The sequence below is a fragment of the Diceros bicornis genome, chromosome 4 (genome assembly GCF_020826845.1).
Source record: "Diceros bicornis minor isolate mBicDic1 chromosome 4, mDicBic1.mat.cur, whole genome shotgun sequence".
Classification (NCBI taxonomy): domain Eukaryota; kingdom Metazoa; phylum Chordata; class Mammalia; order Perissodactyla; family Rhinocerotidae; genus Diceros; species Diceros bicornis.
In genome coordinates, this window is record NC_080743.1 from 47,060,933 (window position 1) to 47,084,979 (window position 24,047).

Genomic DNA, 24,047 nt, shown 5'->3' on the forward strand with positions numbered 1-24,047 from the left:
AAAAAGTCACCTACATGCTTCCAGAGGCAGCTATGTGTACATTTTAAATGATTCGATGTGATTTATTTTAGCACAGTCATATGGTACCCAAATTTCATCAGCAATAAAAAAGAGATTTTAGTATTAATCTTTTTGAAGATTTTGTGAAGATTTAGATTTAGAAGATTTTCTTCTAATAATCAAAACCTTCCTTAACAATAAGAGACTTGACTTTTCCCAAAGATAACAAAAATAATTTCCTTGAAGGACGTATGTATCACATTTCTTCCCAAGGTATGGATAGCTCATCCTTACCCTCAAAAAAATACATAACCAAAGTTAATGAAAATCACATTGCTGAGATCAGAAAATCACATTGCTGAGATCACATTGCTGAGATCATATACTCTGGGCTACTATTCAACATGAGCTACCAGAGATTAGTTTATGATTTTAAGGTTCTACGTTTATATAGTCAATAATAAAAGGACACCAGTACAAACGCCTTCTCTAAATGTACCCAAAATATAGGCTGTTTATAATCATTACCCACAAAATACACCTAACTAGAGACTACGTTCTATAGTTATCTCAACCCTTAACTTGTTCAGGAAGGTACATTCAATATTCTTCTTATATTTAAGAATATACTTCAAATTATACACAGTAAACTGTCTTCCTTGGAGCTGTGGATGCAATCAAATTTTACTTTTAATAAAACTGAAGCAGAAAAAAATTTTTAAATCTAATTAGATAAATCTCTTGGCAGGAAAAACAAAATCCAAAAAACAAAACAACCAAACAAACAAAAACTAATAATCCAAGACACTATAGTTTGGAAGTTAACATACTTCATTAAACCTTTCACAGTTCTTGAAGATCAAACGAACATCAGCCACAAAGTCATCTGGGATTTGGTAGTGTTGGGAATGTTTCTTCTGAAGCTTCTTTTTCACGGTGGATAAATCCATTGGTTTCTTTATAATTTTATAGTAGTTTGGTATCTAAAGAAACAAATAAATAAGGATAGATAAGGATTCTCCAAAAACACCAAATTGTTTAATTTGAAAATGCACAGCATATTAATTTTAGAAAAAAATGTGTTGATTTTTGAGCCAGCTGCTTGCAAATTTGGGGTACAGTGATGTACTTGAAATCTTCTGCTCCAATTATATCACGAAAATCAAATCATATTTACAATATGTAGCAGTCTCCATGGTTAGTGAAGGCCCCAAAGTTCTATCTTTAATAAGTAGAGTTAGAAAAAAAGCAATTAGCAAGGGTAGCCAACCAGTAGTATTAACGACGCATCTGGCTCATCAGACTTTTTAAAGAGTTTCTTTTGGAAAGAAAGAAAAAAAAAAATGACTACAAAATGTATTATTATTAGAATACGTTATCTTTTAGAGGATATAACTTTATATCACAAAGAACTCTGGACATAGCAAACAGAGGGAGAAAGACTGTAATAACACAAGAAAAATTTTTATTAATCATTTAGTGATCATGCTGGGGGGAGTTCTGGCCCCTGCTCTTGGCCAAAAATTTGTATCCTTAGGAAATAAATGAACACAGAGAAGCAATTTATTTATTTATCTGAATCTGAAATTTAATTTTAGTTATTTATTTTTTTGTATTTTTAATATCTTTATTTTTTATTGAGGTAACATTGGTTTATAACATTACATAAATTTCAGGTGTGCATGAGAAGCAATTTAAATAGTTAATGAAAAGAAAATATCTGCAAGTCATTTTCTACTGTAAATTCCCTGCATTTGAAGACAAGACAGACTTCCTAGTATCAGATGATTACTATTCTCACAGAACATCTTCCTTGTGTCTAGACCTTTGGTGCTTTAAAATTCATTTCTGAGCCTATCCAGTAAACAAGTCTATTTAATATTCTGTAACAGGCCTAGTATTCAATAAAATCTTAATTCAGCAACTGATGGTGAGCAAATAAAATGTGTGTAGCATATTCTAATCCCATTTATGAGGCACCAGGCACCCTGGTATTCCTTTTACCTTGGGACTTCAGAGACTTTAATTGCAAAATTTCCCCACAGTGTTTTCTTAATCTTGACTGTTCTTTAGAGGGCTTATGAGGGCAGAGCCAGTGTGAAAGTTTCAATTTTACACTTTTATTCAAATTAATACTTACATAGAGATTGTTTTCTCCCCAAGGTACAGAGCCTAGAATCATAGAACTGGAATCTTAAAAATAATTTAGTCCAATACTCCCACTGTACAATTAAAAAAAATAGAGGCAGAAAATTATGTAATTTCCTCAAAGTTATAAGCTGATTAATGGTAGAACTGAGAGAAGTCTTCTGACTCCTAGTTCAAGATTCCTCCCATTGTACCTGTATCCCTTATGTCCATCTTAAAAGAGGACACAGAAATTAAACTCATTAAATTTTCATCACAGCAACAAAATCTTTAAAAATACACTGCAATTTTGCAAGTGAATCTCACATCCATTTAGCTCTAACAAAATTCCTGATTAATAAGAAGTACTTATGACATTAACAGGTACTATGCAAAACATTTTACACAGGTTATCGTATATAATCCTCAGAATAACCCAATAAGGAAAAAAATAGTATTAGAAAAGAAAATTAGAGCTTTAGAGAGGTTGAGGAGATTATTCAAGAAGCTGAGTTTTAATACAAGCAGTCTAGGCCAGAGCCCGTACTCTTAAGTATTATATACTAAACTCTTCACCAGGGAGGTACTAAGGTAAACAACTCACCGAAGCAGGAACTGGCTCCTGAAATTCAATACTTAATTCATGGCAATAGAGGTAAAGCAGAAGACGTTCACATTTCTGGCCCAAGAAAAGAAAGGAAAACCCATGAAATGTTTTTTCCCCTAATAGGATATTCCTGAGAATGAGAACTTTATCACTACAAAGTATTATTACAACAAATTGAACATAAGCCTCCCACATACTGGCTATCCAACAAAATATATATACCCAAAGAAAACTGCCCTGTTTTCCATTTCATTTTGAGACTATCTTCTGTTCTACTCTCAATGAACTTATCAAAAACAGAGAGCCTTTGTTCTTATCTGATAACTAAGGTAATCTATCTATTAACTCTCAGTTATTTATACAAATGGAAAGGAGTCATAAAAGCAACATACAGCATTTTGTGCAAAAATGTATAGATTACCTGGTAATCTATAAATTATCCCTGTTGCTACTCATTATAATTCTCTGAGGCAGGCAGGACACATGTTGTTATTCCCTTTCTTGAAATGATTCCACTCGGGTTCAAAATTAAATAAAAACTGTCTGTGTCTTCTCAATCCAATTCTAGAATTTTTTTACACAATCAGAAGTAAACTAAAATGCATTTTATGTTTATAGTTTTCATTTGCTTAAATTCCTTTTAATGTAAGTTTGTACATTCTAATCACATTCCTTTTCTTCACAGATAGTGGAGGAGGGATTTTGCAAGTATAAACATCACATTAGAGCCAAACATAACTGTAATGACCACAGCACTATGTGAAAGATATTTTGTCTTTGGAGATTAGACTACAGACCAGATCAGCAGAAATCTAAGTAAAGTGAGGAGAGGATTTGGATTTCATGTTTAATATGATGGGAAGCTATTAGAGGATTTTAAGTAAGGAAGTGATATACTTGTTTACATTTTTAAAAAGAACACTATGCACAGTTCAGAAAATGGACTATAAGGGAGTAAGAGTAGAACCAGGGAGTCCAGCGAGGACATTATTACAATAGTGCAGATAAAAAACTATGAGGGCTGTCTCAGAAGGCAATGGTGAGGGGAAGTTAAGAAAATGGTATCATAGTCATTCCTGATTCTTTTATTTCTAATAGATTTCCAGCTTGAGGAACAGAGATGAATGGTGGTAACATTTAACGATGGGAAATACCAGGGGACGAGAACAGTTTTTATGTTGTTATCTACTTGTTTATTGCTTTTGATTTTTGAAGGAGAAGATTAGAAATCAAGATTTTGGTTGGGACGTGTTAAGTACAAGGAAGCTGGATGTACCAGTATGGAACTGAAGGCTAGAGATAAGATTTTAGAAGCCATCAACATACCATCAGATGATGAGATTAAAAATGAAAATTTATCAGGTTATATGTATATTACACTGGAAAAAAAAAAAAGATGCACAGCCAGACAACTACAGAATCCCTAATAATAAATCAACTTATTTGACACTTACCCTTTGGTCCACGGGGCTTAACCCCTGCGCAGTTTTCCCCTTCTTACTATGCTGCAAATTATCACAATCATATTCAACTTCTGGTTTCCCAATATCTCTGCAAAATGTGCATATCCAGTCCCCACTAAAGAGGGAAACAGGCAATTAGTCCATGTAATTATAACAAAGCCTGCTCTAGCAAAGCCAGTTCCCTAGAAGTAAGGCTCCAGTTTGTTTTCTTTCCTTTCTACTTTCTGGGGGGAAGGGAGGTTCCATATTCTTGTCAAATTTCATAAAGTGAAATTGTGTGATAAAAACTTTTGCCAGTCATTCTTCAATTGATTACCTTCTGTAAAGCATTATAAAACCGGTATCTCTGCATTCAAAAGAGGTTTCTTCATAGCACAAAGTTGATGATCAGTACTTGCAGCATCAGTACTCCAATATTACCACCACAATGACCCCATATTCACGAATATGAAAAGAGTACAAGATACGGAGTTCCTCAGGTATCTTGTACTGTTCTGGCATGTATTAAGCATGCCAAAAATAAAAACATTCTTTTTTTATGACCAGTCAAAAGCCTAGAATACACACACACACACACACACATACACACACCTGCAAGTGCAAGCACATGCACATATACTTCTTATCTTTTAAATCTGCTCAGTCTACAATTTGTTTACATCAGGATTTCTATCAAATCATAAACTCCAATATGATTCATTCATATTCATTCTCCCCCATTCTTCCCCCACCATATATAAATTCTAAGTCTAGAGAATGCACTAATCTGTGTCAACAGTTTCAATTCCTTCCAAAGCATCTGCCTTTGAGAGAAAGCATTCAGTGGCAAAATTCTAACAATCCAACTGTTACTATCCAAAGAGAATAAAAATATGAAAACTCTTCATTTCAAAACCAAAATTTCAACGCTTTTCTTTTCTAAAACCGTAAAGAAAAAGAAGGCCCTTATTACGTCTCTGACAAATGACTATACCTCCTAACTTTTAGGTAAGAATTACAATTCTTTAGAAAAATATTCTGGCACTGTTTATATATTACCACTTTTCTAATCCAAAATGCTGAATTTTCAAAAAGGATAGCATTCATTATTCAACTAAAATCATTGCTTTCTCAGGAATCTGAGACGAAATGTGTGTTTTTTATCTACAGGCAGAAAGAAGCTAGGTTTTCCTAAGAACACTGGTTTACTTTCACTTAAAAAGAAATTTGGGGGTAAGGGTTGCAGAAAGGGGAAAGCTAAAGAAGAAAGTATGACTACTATTTTATGGTCTCTGAAATCAACCAGAGATGAATTGCATGAACATAAAATGTTAAATAGAAGGTAAGAAAAAGAGCTCTTCTAATCCAAACTCTACCACTTGTAGATGTAGAAACTAAGCCCTGAAAATCAGAAAACTGCCCAAGCTAATTAAGTTAGTTCACTACAGAATCAGACTCCAGGTTTCATAACCCAGCCTAGCACATCTGTTCCACTCTATTAGCTAGTATCATCAGCTTGCCTTGAGTGCTCATCAATGAATGTTTTAATACTTGAAACCAGATTTGGCTGCCATGGGGTCAAACAGTCTGAAGATAATGCTCATATTTTCCCCCAATCTTTCTTTCTTTATCTTTACCCCAAATTCTTCTCTTCTAAATAAGGAACTCAGTAATTCATTCCAAAGTTAACAACTGAAAGACGTTCCAACTACATGATAAAAGAAAAAGTCTGAGAAGTCTGCACACAGTGCTTCAGGCAGGCACTCCAAAGTAACTTGCTTCCAGTGCTCAAGAGGAAGCTATTCCTAAAAAAAATCCAAGACATTGCGAGTGTTCTTACAAAGTACTTGTTTTTTATTTAAAATGCCTTTTGAGAGCTTTTAAACATTAGAAATGTAAGTTTTTGGTAAAATCAAATAGAGTTGCCTCAAACTAAATAGTATTCATAAAAAAATAATTATTGTAGACTCTATTAAGATTGATGGCAATAGATAAAAAATTCAGCTTCAAGAGGAAATTAAGTTTCTCCAACACCTCAGACCCTTGCCTCTCATAATTTAGAGTTTTTTTCTCTAGAAGGTAACAACAAAGGAATAATAGGCTCCCTGTTTAATAGAAATACTGTGCATTGGGGTTAAGAAGGCCATCTGCTCTCAATAACTTTCTGTTGTCTTTTTAGCTTACCAAAATAAACAACAAAAAAATCAATTATTTCACTGGTACCTTGGAAAGCTAAGAAGTGTTGGAACATGACAAGTTAGGTGAAAGACCTTTGGACATTTTTCACAGCACAAGAGATCCCCTCCATTTTGGCAGACAGCACACCAGTCTTCATTTGGGTCATCATCTTTGCTGTTGCCATCTCCTCCAATCCTTGCTGACCTGTGCATGAGGCTTCGAATTGGGGACTTTCCATTAACAAGGCTGCTGAGCCCTGACTGTTTGCAGCTTTCATTTGTATCTGTAGGCTCAGTTTTCACGTGGTTTTCCAGGCTTGCTAATGCATCCAACTCACTCTCTAGATGCAGGTTGGTTGACAGAGGTGGCGTCAAGCTACTCTCAGGACTGCTCAACTAAAACAAAACAAGGACAAATTCTTGAAGAATCATTTAATCCTTATTATATGCAGTGTGTGTGTGTGTGTATCTAAAAGTTATGTCAACATGTATACAGATAACACTGACATAACTTAAAATTATTTTGGAAATAACATTAGTGACATAAAGGAATGAAAATAACCCCAAAATTATTTAGGCAGGTTAATTTATGATTTTAGGGAGCAGTCTCTCTAATATTGGTCCACTTGCATAATAAGGAAATTAATTAAACTACTAACACACTGACTAGGAAGTGAGCGTAGGGTTATACTTTTCCTACAGAGAGCTAGGGTACACTATTTTTCACGCAGGAATCTGTTGTATAGCTTTTGAGAAGCATTCTGAAATATTCTTCTGCCTACTTATCATTCTACTAATGTAGGAAGATTGTGACAATGTAAAAGAAAACTTTTACCACCCTTTTGCCTCCAGTTTTTTGGGGGTATCTTCCAAACCAAGTCCTAGATGAAGAGGTGACAGACACTGCTCCAAACCCAAGGCTAAATTTGTTGCTTTCTAAATCTATATGTACTGTGTTGAATATACTAATACCCTGAGCTAAAATTTCTATGTGCCAACCATGCAGAAAATGAGACATAAGCCTGGGCAGGAAGAAAAAAACCAAGATCAAAATTTCTAAACAAAGAGCAAACTGGGGCCTTCCTTCATTCTATATGATAAATTTTATATAATGGTCCATCTGAGTAACTATAAAATGGCTAATAACTCATAAGCCAAAGGCAATCTTCTCATCACAAAACTCATTAAACTTCTTTCATGTCAGCAGTCATAATCCTGAGCTCACAGGTCTAGAAAAATAGCCAAGGATCTTTGTGGCCCAAGACTCAATGTGACTAGCAAAATGATTAATAAATTCAGAGCAAGATAGAACCCAATTTAGAATCATGGCAAAAATACTGACCACTTACAAACTAAAAGATAATTTGAAATGAGTCCTTAACAAAATAAAGTCTTTTCTGATTAATTACAGCTAACACTTAAGACATAAAAGTTGAGTTAGGAAAAGAGATATTTGGATTGTATCAGGCATAAAAATTCAAAAATAAATATCTACTGAACCAAGATTCAGCCTAATACATTGAGAGATGAAAGAAAGAGTGAAGTAACCTCCTTAAATCCCTGACAGACACTAGTGGGAGCTTACCATGCAGGCACTCCTCCTGCCATCCTCTGTCTTTTCTTGTTTTACAGCTCCTGAAAAGCTACATATTTCATCCTCAGTCCCAGGTTCTTGCTTGACCTTCACTTGATCAGACTTGAAACTAAGACTTGTCTTCTCAGCAGTTCTTCCTGATGACCCACAGCTAATAAAAAAACAACAAATAAAGATCATATATGTTTGACTGTATGGTGTACATAAAAACAATTATATGAAAAGTAATGTTCATTAAAGTGAAAACTATTTACACTTTATTAACTTTACAGAAGATAAGGACACTTCATAATGCAGTTAAGAGGAATGTGGTATAAACTTAGCATCAAATTCTTTACAAGTATAGATTAAACTTTCAGAACACCCTAAAAACACATTGTATAGTGTGAGGTACTTTACACTACATAATTTAAGGAGTCTAGTAAACAATCATTTTCCCAGGCTAGTACTATAGAATGTCAGTGATCACTTCTCTCTACACAAGTAGTTTCAATTTTTCTCTACCCACAAACATCTGAAGAAAACAACATCAATAACAGTGGTTCGTGAAGCCTCCTCAAATGAAACACTATTTCAGCTTTTGAGGGCAGGGGATTGGGAGAAGGGGATGACAAGTAGCAAACAACCCAGAACATCCTTATTTGAATCACTGTAATCACAGGCTAAGGGGAGGGGTACATGACTAATCATTTCTATCTAGACAACAAAGCAAAACCACTGGCAAGAGAAGTGAATAACTGGTAAGACTGTATTGTTACTGAGAATGCTTACCTTTTTCACTCAATTTGTACTTTTCTTCTAAAAGTACTGATTATTTAAAAAGTATAATTAAAAAGTCAATGAAGCATTTAATAGGACCAGTCTTCAAACTGCATACATATATACACAAATAAAAAACACTCATATATCTTAAATAAAATCTTTCCTGCATTGTACTAAGTTATTCAAACTAAAGAGTAAAATCTGTCAACATTTATTGTATTTTATCTTAACACAACATGCATTCTCTCTCCCCTATTTCTTAGCTCTGTCCACCAAAAAGGTGTAAGAAACAATGAACAATTCAGTGGCAATAAGTGCCCCTAGTACTCAGAAGATTGTCTCCAAGCACCATTTCCCCACTAAGATGACTAGGATTTCTTAGAGAAATGGCTGATTCCATGCCCGAAGCAGGAAATGTACAAGACAAACCTGGAATATCGTTTCATAACAGGAAACAAGGAAGTTTTCAAAGACTACTAGGGTTATAACAAAAGGACTGAGGAGCCAACTTCAAAAAGCTCTGACAGGCCAAACGTGGAACAATTTAAACATCAATAAAAATAACATCTATAATGATTTAGAACATATAAAATATGTCTAAATATATGAGTTCATAAAGTTAATAATAAAACTCATTGGTCACTGATGAGGGTGCTGGGAATCAACTCATTATTATTAAGTAAATAAAGAGAAAGAATCAGTTTATTTTGCCTTTTCTATAACCAAACAGTTGACGACAGAACGTTTCTCTTTACAGAATTATTCTAAACTAATAAAAAAAGGAATGATAAAATAATTATCAGTTTTCAACCAGTTTAAAAAAATAATAGAGCTAGGCAATCAATGATCATCAATGGTTGCTATCACAAAAACAAACAAAAACAACAAGACATTATGTGCCCTTGATGGAAGAACACACCCACCACCAATGAAGTATTCTCCCATACCTTTCCCCCAGTCAAACCTGAATCTGATCAAATCTCCTGATCTAAATACCAATGTAGAGAAAAAACAACAGGCAGTATATTTAAAATGACAAGGTGGGGAAATGGAAAAATTCTGTAGGAGAAACAATACATTGCTTTAAAAAAGACATTGATTTTGACCTCAACATATCTGTTTATGGCAATGTACAGACCTTATTTGAATCTGATATAAGAAGTTTTTTTTAAGAAAAGGCATTTATGGGAAAAATTGGGAAATCTGAAAATTAGCTAGATCTCTACTATTGTCAAAGAATTAGCTGTTCAATTTTTTTAGGTGTAATACTGGTTCTGTGGTTATAAAATTTTTAAATGCTTACCTTTAAGTGATATATACTGAAATAGTTGCAAGTGAAATGATAAGATGGCTGAAATTTGTTTCAAAATAATCCAGACCAAGGGGGAATGGGTGGGAGTACAGATGAAACAGACTGGCCATAACTTGATAATTGTTGAAGCTGGTTTGTTAAGTATATGGGAGTTCACTGTAATATTCTACTTTGTAAAATACATATTTGAAATTTTTCTTAATACAAAGGCAAAAAAAAGCTATTAATAATATAATACTCACCTGCCTCGACTACCAGTACTAGAGGTACTAGGGGGTCTCACAGGTGTGTGAGAATTGGATAAACCTGAAAAATAAGTCAAAGTGAACATCAATGCAGATAAGAACATTCAGAATTTTACCCACTAGTTACAGAATTCAAGATTATTATAATGCAATTCAGAAATTCTTGGAAATCATACCTAGTCTTAGTCTTGAAATCAGGGATAGCACATGTAACCTTTGGCAGACATCAACCAGATTCTTTCAGCTAAGCCCAGACGCCATTCTCAGAATCCTCCCCAGAGAAACGCTATTCAATCAATGAAAACCACCAGATCAAGAGAAAGCTATTTGCCATCCCGCTCCAAGTCATCTGGTAAATATCCTACTTGGATTCCTATTAATTATTCTTTTTTCAGAAGTTCTGGAATAATTATATTAAACCTCAATAATTATATGACTCAAAAACTGTATTAATGATGCATCTCATACAAAACCTACATTTAAATTTGAAGTATTCTCACTCTAGAAATAATGAGATGATCCGCTTCAGTAAGAAAGAAATAACATTTAATTTATACCAGAAAAATATATTCCCTAACCACTTCCGCCCTGTCAATCTGTTTGGAGTTGCTTTAATTATTCATTCATGGTAATAGGGTCAATAAATCAATTGGGACTTTGGAAGAGATCTGTATCTCACTGACTTATGATTAGTCACATTTTAATACTTTCCAGTAAATTTAAGTTTTTATTTTGAAATTACAATTTGAAAATTCACTTGCTTTTCTTCAACTCTTGTTTTTTAAACAATTTTTTAATTTTTCATTATTTTACAAAGTGTCTTAAACTTGGGCTGAAACCAAAGAACTCTTCAACTGATTCTCTGTATCGTAAAATACAAGACATGGGAAGTAAATATATCTACAAATCCAACAAAGAACATGAATACAACTGAAGATTGGGGGAGGTGTACATTAGAGTTCTGAACAGTGTACATCACAGATATACATCAATATTACTTCCGTTAGCTGAAGACTCAACCCTATTTGAAGAAAAATCATTAGAACAACCAGGAAAAAAAATATGATGTTACTATGATGGTTAATTTTATGTGGTAATTTGGCTAGAATATAGTACCTAGCTGTTTGGCCAAACACTAGTCTAGATGTTGCTCTGAAGGTATCTTTTTTTAGATGTGATTAACCTTTAAATCAGTAGATTTTGAGTAAAGCAGATCAACCTCCATAACGTGGGAGGGTCTCATCCAATCAGCTGAAGGCCTTAAGAGAAAAGACTGAGGTCCCCAGAGGAAAAAGAAATTTTGCCTCCAGACTCAAGACTATAACATCAATTCTTCCCCGGGTCCCCAGCTTGCATACCTGCCCTACAGATTTCGGACTTGCCAGCCCTAGCAATCACATGAGCCAATTCCTTAAAATCTCCCTCTACACAGACACACATACACTCCTATTAGTTCTGTTTTTCTGGAGAACCCTAACTAACACATATACTGAGAGATACTTTAGGTGATAAAGAAATGAGGCAGTACCTCAGTTGACTTTACCTGATGATCCTGGAGATAGGGCAGAGGGTCCTGGGGAGGGATTCATGGTACTTGTAGGCTGTGGGGGTAGGTGACTGCCTGAGATGTATCTACTTAGTAGATTATCTAAACTACTTGAACCAGCATCTTCCAACTAAAGAGAAAGAAAAGATAAATTTGCTTTGATTAAAGCAGAGAAGTTATTAATTTCATTAGTATAATTGCTTTTATGCTCACTGTTTATTAATAAACAGATTGTCCTGTATCAAACTTGGCTTAATTATCGCTTCCTTAGGCTCCCCTGAGGACCACACAGTATAAAGTTTATGTGATAAAGCTATAATTAATATTACTCAACAAATACCCAGCAGCTCAAGAAAAAAACCCAGTAATCCACTAAATCCTTCATGTTCTACTATGAAAATAGCTGACACACTGACACTTTTGCCTTTTCTCAAAGTTGATGCAGGATCCTATTTTTCAGTATCCTTGTCCCCAGTCCCTCCCTTTATTTCAACATCCATAGTCCTGCCAGAATCATTCACCTCAATAGAAATTTAATCATGTTAGTAAGTAACTTAAAGCTTTGAAAAGTTTTTATACTCAACAGAAAGTCCTTCTCCTGAGATATAAAGTCCCTTACTATGCACAAAAACGAGGCAGTCAATAGGAGAACCAAGCCCTTTTCTCACTTACAGGCATTAAGCTAAAGCCAGAGGATCTGGCACTATGACTTGGGCTGGTTCCCAACTTGAACATCAGTTTCCTATCTTTAAAACATCCCACCTACACTGAAGACTGTGATGAGGAAATGAGAAAATATTGACGTAAGAAATAGTAAACAGATACTATTTAATTATGAAAATTACCTTAACTAAAATTTCACACTATTTCATATAAGAGATCATCAAACTATTATTAAATGATTCCTAATCTTCATGCTTGTCTACTTGTACCCACACTTGACCCTTTTAATCCCTCCTGCTAGAGGCCAGATTACTTTTTATGCAGATCTACTTCTTGTTCAAGAAAACTGAACATATACATTCACTTCTTGCTCTCCTTTCCTCTCAAAATCACACTGATTTTCATGGCTATAAACAGGGAATGATGTCAACAAGGTAGAAATTTTAGAGAAAACTATAGATATAAACCAAGCAGAACTGGAATGATAAGAAAATGACCAGAATAAAGCAGCTCACAACATATCAGAGGCAAGGGAGGACTCCCTCCAAAAGTAAATAGGTTCAACATCAATTTGATAAAAACTCTCAACAAGGTAGGTATAGAGGGAATGTACCTCAACACAATAAAGGCCATATATTACAAGTCCACAGCTAACACCATTCTTAGTGGTAAAAAGCTGAAAGCTTTTCGTCTAAGATCAGGAACAAGACAAGGATGCCCATTCTCATCACTTTTATTTAACATAGTACTGGAAGTTGTTCCCAGAGCAATTAGGCAAGAAAAAGAAATAAAAGGCATCTCGATTGGAAAGGAAGAAGTAAAACTGTCACTATTTGCAAATGACATGATATTACATATAGAAAACCCTAAAGACACCACCAAAAAACTGTTAAAGGAATTCAGTAAACTTCAGTAAAATTAATATACAAAAATCTGTTGCATTTCTATATACTAACAAACTATCAGAAAGAGAAATTAAGAAAATCATCCCGGGCCAGGCCCTGTGGCAGAGTGGTTCAAGTCCCACACGCTCCACTTTGGTGGGCCAGGTTCGCAGGTTCGGGTCCCAGGCACGGACCTACTCCACTCACCAGACACGCTGTGGCTGTGTCCCACATACAAAAAAATAGAGGAAGACTGGCACAGATATTAGCTCAAGGCTAATCTTCCTCAAGCAAAAAAAAGAGGATTGGTGACGGATGTTAGCTCAGGGTGAATCTTCCTCAGCAAAAAAAAAAAAAAAAAAGAAAGAAAGGAAAGAAAAAGAAAATTATCCCATTTACAATTGCATCAAAAAGAATAAAATACCTGGGAATAAATTTAACCAAGGAGGTGAAGGACCTATACACTAGAAACTGTAAGACAGTGATGAAAGAAATCGAAGACACAAATAAATGAAGATATTCCATGCTCACGGATTAGAAGAATTAATATTGTTAAAATGTCCATACTACCCAAAGATTGCTTGACTACAGATTCAATACAATCCCTATCAAAATTCCAATGGCATTTTTCACATTAATAGAACAAACAATCCTAAAATTTATACAGAACCACAAAAGACCCCAAATAGCCAAAGCAACTTGAGAAAAAACAACAAAGCTGGAAGCATCACACGTCCTTATTTCAAACTATATTACAAAGCTATAGTAATCAAAACAGTATGGTATTGGCATAAAAACAGACACATAGATCAAAGAAACAGAATAGAGAGTCCAGAAATAATCACACACATATATGGTCAATTAATTTAAGACAAAGGAGCCAAGAATATGCAATGTGGAAAGGACAGTCTCTTCAATAAATGGTTCTAGGAAAAGTGGACGGCCACATGCAAAAGAATGAAACTGGACCACTCTCTTACACCATACACAAAAATTAACTCAAAACAGTTTTAAAGACTTGAATGTAAGACCTGAAACCATAAAACTCCCAGAAGAAAACAAAGGCAGTAAAGCTCCTTGACAATGGTCTTGGTGATGACTTTTTTGATCTGACTCCAAAAGAAAAAATAAACAAGTGGGACTACATCAAACTAAAAATCTTCTGCACAGCAAAGGAAACCATCAAAAAAATAAAAGGCAATCCACTGAATAGGAGAAAATATTTGCAAATCATATATCTAATAAGGGCTTAATATCCAAAAATATATGAAGAACTCATACAACTCAATAGCAAAAGAATAATCTGATTAAAAAATGGGCAGAAGATCTGAGTAGACATTTTTCCAAAGAAGACACACAGATGGCCAACAGGTACATGAAAAGGTGCTCAACATCACTAATCATCAAGGAAATGCAAATCAAAACCACAATGAGAAATCACCTCACACCTGTTAGAATGGCTATCATTAAAAAGACGAGAAATAATAAAAAAAAGGTAAACAGGCCTTTCTCAATAAAAGTCTTTCTCACTAAAGCCTTTAAAAAACTTCATGTTAGAGACATACAGGGCTGAAGGTGAGAGTAGGCTATGGGCTAGCTGGAGGGACAATTAAGGGATACTAGTAATTGTGCCTGTTCGGTGGTCACAGCTATTGGCCAAGGATTCACTTGTAGGCTGTAACTACAGGAGAATCCCTAACTGCAACTAAAGTCAACTGGGAGATTTGTGAAGAGGGGCAGCTCCTAATGTGGGCCACAGATGGAAGCTGGGCTACATCTTACGTAAACATAGAGGAGGAGGGGATGATTCAAAACAGACATGAAAGTCCCATGTTACCTACCTCTACTCCCACTCCTTTTATACTCTCCCACCTGCAATTTTTATCTCTGGCCAGAGGGACAACCCTAAGGCTAGAAGATTGGACAGATTAGGAAGAGGCAAACCGAAAGTACATAGAAGGGCTTCCCTGACACCATTACATCTCTAACAGGGAAATGCTAGCTGAAGCATTCACCTCCAAGTTTCACTAGACATGAAGAGTCAAAATAAAGTTAGAGGTCTAACTGGAAAAAATATTAATTTATTTATTCATTAAACCATTGTTTCTTGAGCATCCTTGAGTAATTGCATGGAACATGTGTTATACAAATAATTTCTATGAATTAAAAGGAAAAAAAAAAATCCACAGAAGAAATACAAACAACCAATGAACCTAAGAAAAGATAACCAACCATACAAATAACAGAAATGTAAATGAAATCAACATAATTTTTATGTCAGGGTAGTGAATATGGAAAAGACTGATTAATTTAGCCAGTGTTGGGAACACAGTACAGAACTGGGTATTCTCTAACACTTAAATTTACATGTGGATATCAGAAACACAGTTTTCCCAATACTTCCTAATATCAAGTATAATATCCAGATAAATTAACAGTTACTAAGTATGCCATATATGGAAAACTGTTCACAAAGAATTTAATAAAATAAATCATTAGAACACTAGATCTATTAATTATAATCTAATCTGGCCAGAATCTTATATTCATATATCTATTCAAAAAATATTCAGGGTTATCATATATCCCCCCCTCAAGGTCAAAATTACTAATATGCATTATCACTATGCTGGAGACGGATGGTACAGCAAAATAAAAATTAATTCAGGTTGAGAGAATTCTATTTAAATCAACTTCTACTCTACACTAGATGGCTGTAATAAGCAGTATTGAGACATATCAACAAATACCCAAAATTGCCTTTGTATTTATGTCTTGTTGGCATTGCATAGTTAATGCTACCTTGTCTGTTTCCTGTGTAGCCTCCCCCAGGTTTCTTTTTATCATACCATGGAAACTACAGGATAGGAGAAAAATTTAGGTGATTCTTCAAGAGATGATAGGTTTGCTTCCCTTTCCATTTCTGGTTCATATGGTTAACTACTTCTTACTGTGGTTGTACTTTTGCAGAAATCACCTCTAATTGCTTTTAAAAGTATGTGACGATAACAGCTGTTGTGATGTGGAGAAACTGAAATCCTCATGCACTGCTAGTAGAAATGTAAAATGGTACAGCCACTGTGGAAAATAGTTTGGCAGTTCCTCAAACACTTAACCATACTCACAATATGACCCTGAAATTCCACTCCTAGAAATTTACCACAGAAACCTGATAACCTATCTTCACACAAAAACTTGTACACAAACAAATGTTCACAGCAGCATTATTCCTTACAGCCAAAAAGTGGAAACTCAAATGTCTATCAACTGGTGAATGGATGAATAAATGTGGTATACCCATACAATAGAATATTCAGCCATAAAAAGAAATTGAGTACTGATATACGCTACAACATGGGTGGACCTAGAAAACATTATGCTAAGTAAAAGAAGCCAGACACAAAAAGCCACATATTGTATAAGGCCCTATATTGTATAATTCCATTGATACAAAATGTCCAGAATAGGCAAATCCATAGAAACAGAAAGTAAATTAGTGGTTTCCAGGGGTTAGGAGAGAGGAAAATGGAAAGTGACTGCTAATGGGTACAGAATTTCTTTTGGGGTGAGGAAAATGTTCTGGAATTAAATGGTGGTGATGGTTGCACAATATTGTGAATATATATTAAAAACCAATGAATTGTACATTTTTAAAAGTTGGATTTTTATGGTATGTGAATTATATCTCAATTTCTAAAAGTCGATGATACTTCTAATAAATCAGTAAATAAAAATAAGGTTAGACAACATGTCTGCGAGGAAGAGAAGTTCATAGAAGAAGGCATGGATTCTGCTTCTCCTATTCCACCTTAAAAAGTAAAAGATGGGAGGGGACATATTCCAGAGTTTCTTGTCTTGATCTCAAAGTTCTTCTAGGCAAGATGACAGGGAAAGTCTATTATGGGCCCATTCCCCTTTTGATGCCACACTTTTCAAAGATGGGAAGCATCTACACTTCCACCATCTAGTCTATGTGAGAAAAAACTGAACCAAGGTCAGAGTAGCCCTAGCAACTTACATTAAGTTTGATATTAGCAACCTTCCTTCTCCCTTTGAAAGTTTCTTTAAGAACTGAAACCAAGTCTTGTTTATCTTTTTATCCTCAATCCCCAAGGACTTTAGTTGACAGGAAATGCTTAACAAAACCTGAATGACTCCTTTAACACTGTACATACCTCTCTCTGGTTCCCCAAAGCTTCTCAATACTATACCTTCCCAGGTGTACAATTGCAAACTACCTCTATGCTATCTCTACGTATAATGGGGAGAGAACTGGACTTGTAATCAGGAATCTGGGCTTTGAATTCCAACTTTTCCATTTACTGGGTGACTCCGAGAAAGTCACTAACCTCTCTTCACTCTCATTCATCAAATAGGGATACTACATATCATATGAGATGATGTCAAGCATTAAACTGATATACTGCCTGTGAAAGTACTTTGTAAATAAGCTTACAAATTAGAAATTTTATTTTTTATAGATATATTCCAAAATTTTCCATTCTATATACAGTCATGTGTTGCTTAACAATGGGGATAATTCTGAGAAATGCATCGTTAGGTGATTTCATCGTTGTGTGATCAGACTGTACTTACACAAACCTAGATTGTATAGCTTACTACACACCTAGGCTATATGGTACTAATCTCATGGGACCACTGTCACATATACGGTCCATCGTTCACAGGAATGTCATTATGCAGCGCATGACTGTAGTCCAGTACTCTCAGCACCAATACAAGTATCATTCGCTTAGCCAAAAAATACCTCTCCTAATATCAGGGAAGCAATCAGATTGAGAGAATTCACAATGAGTTAGTGATTTTGAAACTATTTTAAGTTACGGAAACATCCCTTAAAGCTAACTCTCATAAATCCACTAAATACATAAAAATATTAAACTGCAGCCACAGAGAGAGTCAAGGTCCTAACGTCTTAGTTTCACTGCTCTTTGCTCCCATGGTGACCCTAGACTCTGAATAACTCATACAACACATGAGGAGATGAAGGAGTATAGCCTTCAAAGCTTATATTTACATTTAAAAATAAAATTCTTTTAATTCAAATGAATTAATGAAATTCCAGAAGGCCCTGAAAGATATTTTTCTTCAGGAAAATGTTACAGGTGAAAGGGAAAAGACGCCTCAGAGACCCATCATGTTCCATTTTCTATTCCTCACTATTACTTCCTCTCTCAGTATACACCCCAACATGCCTGATATCTAGACCTTCCAACCTCTTCCTTTCTCAGTCCAACCTGTTTACACAGAGGTTAACTATCCCTTTTGGACCTAACGGAGGACTGACAAAGATATGACCACACTTTGGTCCTGGTCTCCTCTCTGGATCCAAACTCACACCAGGAGTGCTTCATCTAACACAAGGTTTGCCTGTTGGCAGGTGGTAGAAAGATTAGCAAAGCTGATGCCCTATAACTTTAAAATACTGAAGAGTGTTAGTTTTAGCACAGGTAACTTTTTAAAATTCAAATTAATTTATACTCTACTCTTTGGAAATTTCAAAAAAATGCTGCTCCTGAATTTTAAAAAAACACCCTAATTAACACAAGGTTTTTGAATCTCGCATTCAACTTAAATACAAACCTGTATGGGTGGAATATCTGGCAGCGATGGAAGGTTTTCTGGATTGGTAACTGAGGGGATTAGCTCTATTGCTGTAACAGATGGGCTGGTGGGACCTCGATTTGCATTTGCCATAGTAGCTGTAGTAGGGCTGGTTGGATTGATTGTGGTGTTGTTGTGCATCGACACAACAGGAAAGGGTCCAGCATGCCCTGGGTTTGAGTGCTGTTAGGAAAGAAGATGTTATCATTACTTGACCTGCTAGGATATCCTAATATGAACTATACCTTGACAACAATTTTTAGTTTATGAAGGATACACAAGTGTTGATATCTGCGGCTGAGAAACAAAGAAGCAGGTCCTCTCAAAGTTATACAGGAAAAGAATAATAATTCAAACTTGGCCTTTCATTTTTCTATTCATTTATGTGTAGTCTTTGGGGAAAAAGAGGCTTGCCAATAATTTTCAAGCTGTCAGCCTGGTGACATAATCTTATTTCAGAACAAACATGTATATAAATAGATGATCTGGAAGCTCCCGAGTCTTCAAACATCAGGAAAGCCAATGTTCTGTCTATATTCCTCTTTCACTCTTCTGTCTTTTTTTAAAATAAAAATAATTGTGTAATTGATATCGTAGAAAAGAACAATGAATTTACAAATGGAAACATGACATTAATTCCTGACTCTAATACTGTGTGACTGTAGGCAAATCACATAATCTAGGAAATCAGAAATGTGGATAATACCTCATCTGTGTCATTGTGAGGGTTCTTATGAGGATCATTTAAGATAATATAGATGAAAATCTTTGGGAAATAAATTACTATACACATACAAATAAATCATTTGAAATATTTAAAAATTAAAAATTCTAACATTCAGATTTCTGTAGGGGTCCTTAAGTCTAAGCACAATGTTCTGAGACAGTTGGTTAGTCTGATTCTGTAGCTTCTGCACTCTTCCAAAGGGTACTTACTCCCTGGTAATACTTGAAGGTTTTCCACGAACTAGGGGTACACGGGTATGTGAACACTTTTAAGGAAATTAATGTCTGGATCCTCAACCTTCATATGTACTTTTTCCTAAAGGAAACCACATTTACCTAAGAATGTGCCGTGGTCTGCAGGTACTCCTTTTCTACTACTTCTTTCACAACTGCCCTTCTCCCAAAAAAAGCACATCTCTGACTCATTCCTAATCTTATTTTAGCACATTGCCCCAGGGTAAAAAAAACCTCCTGGAGAGACAGGCAAAGGTACAATTGGAAATAAAGTTCTTGAGAAAGTAACTGGCTCCAAAAACTGGGTAACAAATCTTTAAGTGGGTTCTGATACTTGATGATCACGAAAAATAAAGACCTAAAGAAGCTGTCACCTGATAAAAAGAACTTTAAAATAGTTTTGATAGCTCACTGTGAGTTTCAGCTTATAACCTAGAAAAAGTTCAAAGAATAAGGAAAATTCTTTTAATTTCCAGATACATATTTTTGTGAACAAGTTTCCCAATCATCACATGAAAACAAAACCCAAAAAACAAACTAGTAATAATAAAGATCCATGAATTCTGACTTACTCTAACAAGTAACAAACATACATAAATGAATAGGAAGGGAAAAAAGGCTCCATCTGTCTCACAAAGAAATGTATATCTAAAGGAATTTTACTTTTTATGTTTCCTAATATTCTTAAACCATGTAAATATATTTCTGTGTTTAAACAGTTGTATAGGAATAACTGTAATGATAATTCGGTCCAAAGAAAAAGTTCTAAAGCTTAATAATAGCTTTACTGTCACTGGAAATTTAAGAATTTTTAAATTAAAATAGGGATGCCTATGTCTAATATAAATATATTTAGATAAAATTCTATAGAGGAAGTAGAAGAGAAAATCAAGTCCAAGGAGAAGAGGGAGTATAAAATTTTGACTTTCAAAAACAACTTGCTATGGTATTTGGGATTCCAGTGGATTCATTTACAACAACGATATAAGTGTTTTACTTTATAACGTCAATATTTACAATATACCAGAAAGTATGTCCTTCAGAACTACTTAAACTTAAACTTATAATGGAACTTTTAAATGTTAACCTTCAAATGTGAGAGAGTGCATATATTTCAAAAGTCTTTCCAGGGGTACTTCGGCCAAAAAGTTGAAGGACTACTGCTCCAGGACAGTGTTTGTCCAACGTTGGTATGCAGACTGATCTCAGCGAGTTAGCAGAAGTTTTACGTATTCCCAAGTACTCCCCTCCTGAAAATACTGATTCAGTGGGTATGGCTCAGCATCTATTTCTGACAAGGCCCCTCAGTCATTCTAATGGTCTTGAAAGCATGCTTTGAGAAACATCACACCAACAGTTATAAAATGAACTTTATTATTTTATAACTAGAAATCTATGTAAAAGTAGCCTCATTTTATAATCATACCTCCTATACAAATATAATCTACTATTCAAGCTAAGATTAGAAAAAATGTCTCTAAATACACTTATCTTTAAGAGTAGGCAAGTCTATACCCTAAAAAGAACAATAATGAGTAGAGAGAAGACTAAATAAATAAATAAATAAATAATAAAATTACATATACCATAGCTCTATTGTTTTCAAAGTCCTTTTTATATATTAGGCTCCAAATGTTGCATTAAAAGATCAGAGGAACAATTTCAGGAAACTAAGGTTCTAATCTTGATTTTACCATTATCTCTTGTGACTGTGGGTAAATAACAAGCTCCTTTGTTTTTCACTTCCATAAAATGAATTGGTTGGACTAGATTGGGGGTTCTCAACCCACAGTATATAATGGGTTTACTGGATCAAAAAAGCTCTTAAAATTGAATACAAAATTTCATATGTATGTGTATTTTTCTGGAACAAGAAGATACATAGCATTAATCAAATTCTCAAAGGCATTAATGACCTACCCCCCAACAACTGATTAAGAAAAATGGTGTCTTTTAGTTTTAAAATTGTAGGATTCTTACAAATGTAACTCTAGGCATACTTGTCTTTGGAGGTGTGGCTGCATCATGGAATATTGAGGGCCGCTGTGCCTGGGTATCCCTGGTATTCGGGCAGCATTCTGAGCCAATCTCATCTGATGGGCTTGGAAAGCTCCACAGTTCATGTTGCTTCTTTGCATTGTTTGCACACTGATCAATCTTGGAGGCTACAAAAGGCAGAAATTGCATTTATATAATTTTTTAAATAAATTAATCTTTCAATTATAAAATGTTCTGGTAAAAATAATTCAGTCAGGATAGAGGGGCATAAAGTAAAAAGTGTACATTATTCCCCTCATCTCTAGCCCAAGCCCTTTCTCTCAGTATATGTGTGTGTTTAAAGCATATCAACATTAATTTATCTAACCATGGATTAACAGTTTTGATTTGGATGGGGGAGGGGAAAGCAGGAGAGATACACAGATGGGAATGATTTGAACAAATGCCTAAATAACATATCAGATCGTGGACAGAAACAATCTGGTTCTCTGGTGCAAAACCACAGGTGGAAAGCAAAAAAGATCTGGTATGGAGGGATAAAAACTTGCATACCTCCACAGTACTAGTGAGTTAGTTTTATTTCCCATGGTAAGTATTTACTTACTGTCCGTCCTCACACCTCCCCCAAATCCCTGCCATACCCAGAGCAAACATTTAAACTCTGACTTTTGAGCTCTGTCCCTGCTAGTAAATGAAATGTGTAACTCATCTATATAGGACAGAGTGTAGTCTTGAGGTCTTCATAATCACTTCAAAAAGTGGTGTAACACTCACCTGTTGTTGTAACATCTGAGGGGCTGCTTGTCTAGTGTGCTGCTGTGTTGTTGTCGTTGTTGTTGGTACAGGTGCAGGTGGTTGCTGCATCCTCATTTGTTGCAACTGCTGATGTTTCTGTGCATATACTTGTTGTTGCATGTGCTGGAGTCGAAGCTGTGCTAAGTTAATCTGTCCAGGGGTTTTACTAATGTGGTTTGTCCCTGGAGGAACTTGCCCAACTACAACATTAGGAGTATAACCAGGAGCTGGTTTACTCTCTATTACTAGATTACCTGAAGGATTTAAAAAATGAGAATAATTTGCATATAACCGACTAAATCATCTACTTTGTGGATTAATCACTATCTTTCCTCTTTTCTCTGACAACTATCATCAATCAGAGCTTCCAGTAGGGATGTGAGCTAGGTTTAAAGATGATGAAGATCAGAAACCTAACATAGACCAAAGCCAAATGATTGACCTTTGATTATTCAGAACAATATATTTTCTGCCCTTATTCTTTATTAACACAGGTATACAGAAAATTAAACAGCAGAAAGAAATATTTAAAAAGGCCAATCTAGTCAGTCTAAATCAATTCTCCCCTGACAAGATTCAAAGATACTCAAATTGCCAACACTAACTCTATCTTCCTTTGAATTGCCAAAATGTGCAGGGCAGACTATTACATTGCTCCAAAACTGTCTTCTGTGGAAATGCTGAATGTTTTAAACCACTATGTCCTTAGAAATGACAATTTTCTTTGCTTCTCACAGAGCCCCTCTGCTTTCTAGGAACAGAAGGCAAATTTTAGGAAGGTGTGATCTAAGGTAGAGTTGGCAAACTTTTCCTGTAATAGGCCAAATATTTTAGGCTTTGCAGGCCACATAAAATCTGTCATATATTCTTTGGTTTTTGTTTGTTTTTACAACCCTTTAAAATGTAAAAACCAAACTTAGCTACCATGCCACAGAAAAAGTTTGCCAATGTCTAAGACCGCAGCCAAATTTGAATATACACAAAGATTACTTTTACAGAAGGCCATCCACCTCTGGTTTTACAACTTCCAACGGTGAAGATGCGACTATTTTCAAAGTGAGTTTACTCAATCTGTAGACAGCCCTAATTGTTGGGAAGTTTTCAGGGTTTCGTGTTGTTTAAAATTGAGCTGTTTGTCTGTCTCTCTGTAACTTCAACCTACAGTCCTTAGGTCCACACTGTGGAGTAACAAAAGCAAAGTCCATTTCTCTTCCACATTAAAAGAGCTACTCTTATCTTTCAAACATTCCTCAGGACATGACTTTCAGATATAGCAGCATCCTGGAGGTCCTCCTCTAGTGGACAATTTG

The 24,047-nt window shown here is 35.1% G+C and overlaps 1 protein-coding gene across 2 annotated transcripts in view; it reads right to left on the minus strand.

Moving 5' to 3' along the window:
• TRIM33 (tripartite motif containing 33) overlaps positions 1-24,047 on the minus strand; it is a 115,764-nt gene that overhangs the window by 6,080 nt on the left and 85,637 nt on the right. For both annotated transcript variants that reach the window (XM_058538857.1, XM_058538856.1), the window contains exons 9-18: positions 22,717-22,991; positions 21,945-22,109; positions 18,964-19,167; positions 11,810-11,942; positions 10,264-10,327; positions 7,939-8,098; positions 6,400-6,749; positions 4,189-4,312; positions 2,732-2,806; positions 831-983 (exon numbers count right to left, since the gene is read on the minus strand). In XM_058538857.1, coding sequence (XP_058394840.1) covers positions 831-983; positions 2,732-2,806; positions 4,189-4,312; positions 6,400-6,749; positions 7,939-8,098; positions 10,264-10,327; positions 11,810-11,942; positions 18,964-19,167; positions 21,945-22,109; positions 22,717-22,991 — 1,703 coding nt within the window. The remainder of the gene's footprint in view (positions 1-830; positions 984-2,731; positions 2,807-4,188; positions 4,313-6,399; positions 6,750-7,938; positions 8,099-10,263; positions 10,328-11,809; positions 11,943-18,963; positions 19,168-21,944; positions 22,110-22,716; positions 22,992-24,047) is intronic.